The following is a 4741-nucleotide window of genomic DNA, read 5'->3' as shown; positions in this document are numbered from 1 at the left end:
GTTATTCTCTTAATAAAGCTCCGCAGGGAAGAATTAGTGTTATTAATTTTACTAATTTATTATATTTTCTGAGTATACAACAAAATGGTGCCAAACTAGTATCTTGAGATCCACGATTCTGAGTAATTTTCGTTATTGTATTCCACCGGTAAATGTGATTACGTTCGATTTTTTTTTATAACACATTGGATAATTGTTTTGGATTTTCAAGTTAGTGCTAAAATTTTGTTACATTTTTATGAGCCATAATATTAACTCATGTTTAAATTCTTTTCGTACTTCTAAAAATTTTAGAAGAGTTGCAAATCAATTGAAGCGTATTTCAAGTATATAAGTAGAGATAATTTATATTCCGAAATAGTTTTATTTATTCAATTAATTTTATTCATAATTAGAAATGCAGCAATGCTATTCTTCAGGAAATATAGAAAAATTAGTGGAGATTGTATATATTCCGAATAATAATTAAATAACATGTTATGTTTGTGTTAAAAATTTTGTCTGAATATTTAACTAATAATTATTAGTCAAATATATACAAATATATAGTAATATTTGTGCACAAATTAATAGACAAAATTATGCTAAAATGATCAGAAACAGAAGAGAGAAAATGTAGCTGATGTATTTGATTATTACATAGATAAAATTCAAATTCAGCTAAAATATTTAAATAATCAATAACTTTTACATTATTACATTATCAAATATTAATAATAAAATCACCTCCTAATAAACATATATTTTTTTATTCGACTTCAGTTTATTATGGTATATTGTATGTCACCAATGTAAAATTATGAATAACTATCATAAAAAATTATTTTTAACTTATTGCACATTATTGCTGTTTTTGGATAAAAAAACCAAATAAATAATACATTATTACTAAAGAAAAAATTGGAATGTATCCAAATTTTAAGCAATTTTTGAAAATGAGTGTCTTATCCTAAATTAAACATTTAGTCTAACTTAAAGTTTTCAAATTTGCTTTGTGTTTTCGCTTACTAGTTCAAGTCGCATCCATTTAATACTTAAAGTTTAGTTAAATAAATCAAGCATGAAAATTCAACATAAACGCATAACAATATTCACAATTGAATATAAATCAATAAACTAACATTTTAATAAAAAATTTAGTAAAAACAGAAATACTGAAAATAAATAATAAAATTAAATAATCAAATAAGTTTTTTAGTATCGTTAACGTTTCGAATCAAAGTTTTTTTTTATGGCACAATTAAATATAAATTAGTAAACTAACATTTTAACAAAAAATTTAGTTAAAAAAAGAAATTCTGAAAATATATAAAATCAAAGCATCAAATAATATTATAGAATCATTATCGTTAGATTTTAAGTAATTTATTTTTAAAATGTTCAAAAGACATTTTGTTTTTTCGTTGTGTATATTTGGACTCATAAGCCAAATTTTATTACTATCTAATGGCACAAATAATGAAGATTTCAAAAAATACACAATAAATGTTCTGGAATATATTCGACTACAAACAGGATGGTATTCAATGCAAAAATTACAAATTACTCAAGGTACTTTTGTATTAAATTATAAGAATATTGTTAGCGAAGTAATTGATGAGAGTAATTATATTGTTAAACTTAATTATATAATAAATTTTATAAACTGCGAATACTCTAATGTATTACAAATATTTGATGTTATGTTGAGTTTTATTATAAATAAGTGTCAGTCGGAATTAGAGGAAAACCGTCAGATTCAATTTCAATACTGCACAGAGCGGCTAATTGATATTGTAAAAAATTCTACAATCATGTTTATGAAACTTTTGGGCGCTACTGCATTTCTAAAACAATTCGATTTGCGAATTATTAACAAATTCTTAATAAATCCAAGAGTGATCGACAATGAAATCGAATTATTTTACAATTACGCAGATAAAATAAATCGACCGGAATTTTTTAACGAAAATAGTATTATTGATGTTTTTGAAGATATAAAAGGATTCCATAAAACTATAGCCGAACCAATAATACTACAACTGTATAAAATCAACGAGGTATGTGGCTCTAATTATAAAAATGATATTCCAAATGTTTTGAAGACAATTTATGACGTCAAAAATAGTAATGAACAAATAAATGATTCAGGCGAATATGTAAATATAATTTATAATAAGCTCAATGTATTATACAGGAAAGTAATTGATAATTATTACAAGAATCTTGGGTTTGGAGAGCTAATAGGAACTAATTCATTTAGGTAAGACAATCAATAAATTATTTTAATTTTATCGATTGACGGTATCTTTTACTTTATTATTAAAAACTCTTAAACGTATCTTTCATGAAAATTATCAATCAAATAAGACATTTTTGAAATTATTTGCTTGTAAATACTTAAGTTATTGATCCACTAGGTTTTACAATTTATTAACTTTTGATTTATAAAATATTTATTTTTTTTTTAACGATTTAAGCATATATATTTTTGTTTATTTCTAATAATAAAAAATAAAAAATATTAAAAAGGTATTTAATTCTTTCATAATTTTAAAATAGTAATTATTTAGACCTTTTTTAAAAAAAAATATTGTTTGGTGACAACTTTAAGATAAATAATAAATATTTTACAAGCATTTTAATTTAATGAGTGAGTTTGCAGCGCAGACCAAATCCACATATACCAGTACGAACTGTATTCATACGCACTACACACCCACTTCATTAATATGTTTTATATTAATAAATACTTATCCTAAAGTTGTTATCGGGCCATACAATTTTTTTGTCAGAAAAGTGCTAAAAAATTTTGTAAAAACTATAAATTAATTTTTTTTAATAATAACATATAATAAAAAATATGCTTTAAATTGTTGTTCATAACTGTAAAAGTATTGCGAAATATTCACTGGATCTAAAATAATTAGATTTAGAAAAACATTATGAACCTCTTGTATGCATACTAATGCACTCATACCAAATCGTTAATCCTAAAAATAAATTTAAAAATTTTATAAACTATAAAAATATTAAGGTCAATTCAATACAAAATAAATTATAGTTTTTCTTATATAAAGAAGATAGGTTCTTACTTATCTGTAATAACTAATAATAAAGTTTATTCGGATGGTATTAATAAAGAAGAATGATAATGGCATCATCCGTAAAGACATAATAAATACAAATACTTTGTTTCTAGTAATTACTAGATTAGTGTAGTTAGTGTGTTAAAACTACTCTTACTTGATTGATATCCACTGGAACAGTGATGATAGAATCTCGATTGTTGACTTGTAGTTGATAAGTGTTATTTAAAGTTATAGTAGGTAAGTTAATAAAAGAGAATTATATAGCATATATATTTTTAAGCAAAGTGTTAGTGATTTTAACAAATGTACGTTTTAGACTAAATAAGAAAAGTTAAGATAACAGTATAAAGAATACACTGGAGTATGTATGGAATAATCTTAAAGAGTTACTTGTTAACAGAGACTGTTGAGTAAAAAAAAGAGATAAGTAAGTAAGAAAAAAAACAGGGTCTGCAGCCCTTATATAATGTACCACGAACGGCATAAACAGGGATTGGGCGTCTTGAATGTGTCATACTTTTAGCGGAACAAATGCATTTTACCACCCCATCGAGTTTTTTCATTTTTTTTTTTTTAAAACGTGTATTTTTCAATGCTTTTTTCAAAAGTGTTTGAAAAAATTGTCGGAAAAAGTTGGTTCAAAAGTTATAGCTTTTTAAAGTTGAAACGTCAAAAACTAAAAATAGCTCAAAAATTGTTTTTTTTTTGTTAATTTTTGGGATTTTTTCTCATGATACTATTGTGAAACTATAATGACGTAATTATTACATAATATCCTCATTCTAAAAATCCTAAAACCAAAATTAACTTTAAAAATAAGGATTTTCCAAATTTTTTTTTTCAAAACTACGCACATCAAATTTACGCAATACGAAATAAAAATAACAAGAAACTCAATTAATTCAATTTGAGCAAAAAAAAAAAAGACCACGATGTGGTGTTTTACATAGAACTGTTAATTCAATAAAATAAAAGTTTTTACTGTTTATTATGTACACCAATTAACACTTGTTGTATACAAAAAAAAATTACTATTACATTAGATATTGTTGATATTAGTTAAGTTGTTGAGGTATCAAAATATACTTACTAATATCTTAATGTTATAATGTTGAGTTATACAAACCCATTTAAATATAAGTTGTGGTCACCTACGCCTGCCGGCTCCGGTGACCGATTCGAGCCCCTTCGGGACTCTCATGGGATGGGGGCTCACGCCCCCAAACCCCCAGAGGATAGAAGTCAAGCCCAAACCCAACCTATTTAAACCCATTCGACTGAAATTCTCAGTGACCCAACAAGTATAAAACCTTGATGTTAAAATGGTGATATAATATTGAAAAAAATTCAAAAAAAAATTAAATTTATTTACTTCAACACTACCTTAACACGTTTAATGTACTGATAAATACTCTTAAATTTACTATTCCTCGGTAACTACATCATCGAGAATACTTTTTATAGTTAATTAATGAAAATTATCAAAAAAAAACAGCAGTATATAACAAAATTTGTATATGATTATTGAAATCTTTGAAAGCTCATAACTTTTAAACTAGACTTCGCCGACAAAAAATTTTTATATATTCTTAGTCGGTATGAAAAACTAAATTGATTTAAAAAAAAAAATTTGAAAAATCTCGATGGGGTGGTAAAATGCATTTAAGCCA

At 24.5% G+C, this 4741-nt stretch overlaps 1 protein-coding gene across 1 annotated transcript in view; it reads left to right on the top strand.

The window, feature by feature from the left end:
• The first annotated feature begins 1255 nt into the window (after positions 1-1255).
• Positions 1256-4741, top strand: part of LOC126910463 (uncharacterized) — a 13605-nt gene continuing 10119 nt past the window's right edge. The window contains exon 1 of the mRNA XM_050693053.1: positions 1256-2242. Coding sequence (XP_050549010.1) covers positions 1377-2242 — 866 coding nt within the window. The 5' untranslated portion in view covers positions 1256-1376. The remainder of the gene's footprint in view (positions 2243-4741) is intronic.

The sequence above is a fragment of the Daktulosphaira vitifoliae genome, unplaced genomic scaffold (genome assembly GCF_025091365.1).
Source record: "Daktulosphaira vitifoliae isolate Bord-2020 unplaced genomic scaffold, ASM2509136v1 Scaffold_1, whole genome shotgun sequence".
In the NCBI taxonomy this organism is placed as follows: Eukaryota; Metazoa; Arthropoda; class Insecta; order Hemiptera; family Phylloxeridae; genus Daktulosphaira; species Daktulosphaira vitifoliae.
Note: the sequence above shows the minus strand (reverse complement) of the source record. Positions and strands in the feature narration are given on the sequence as shown.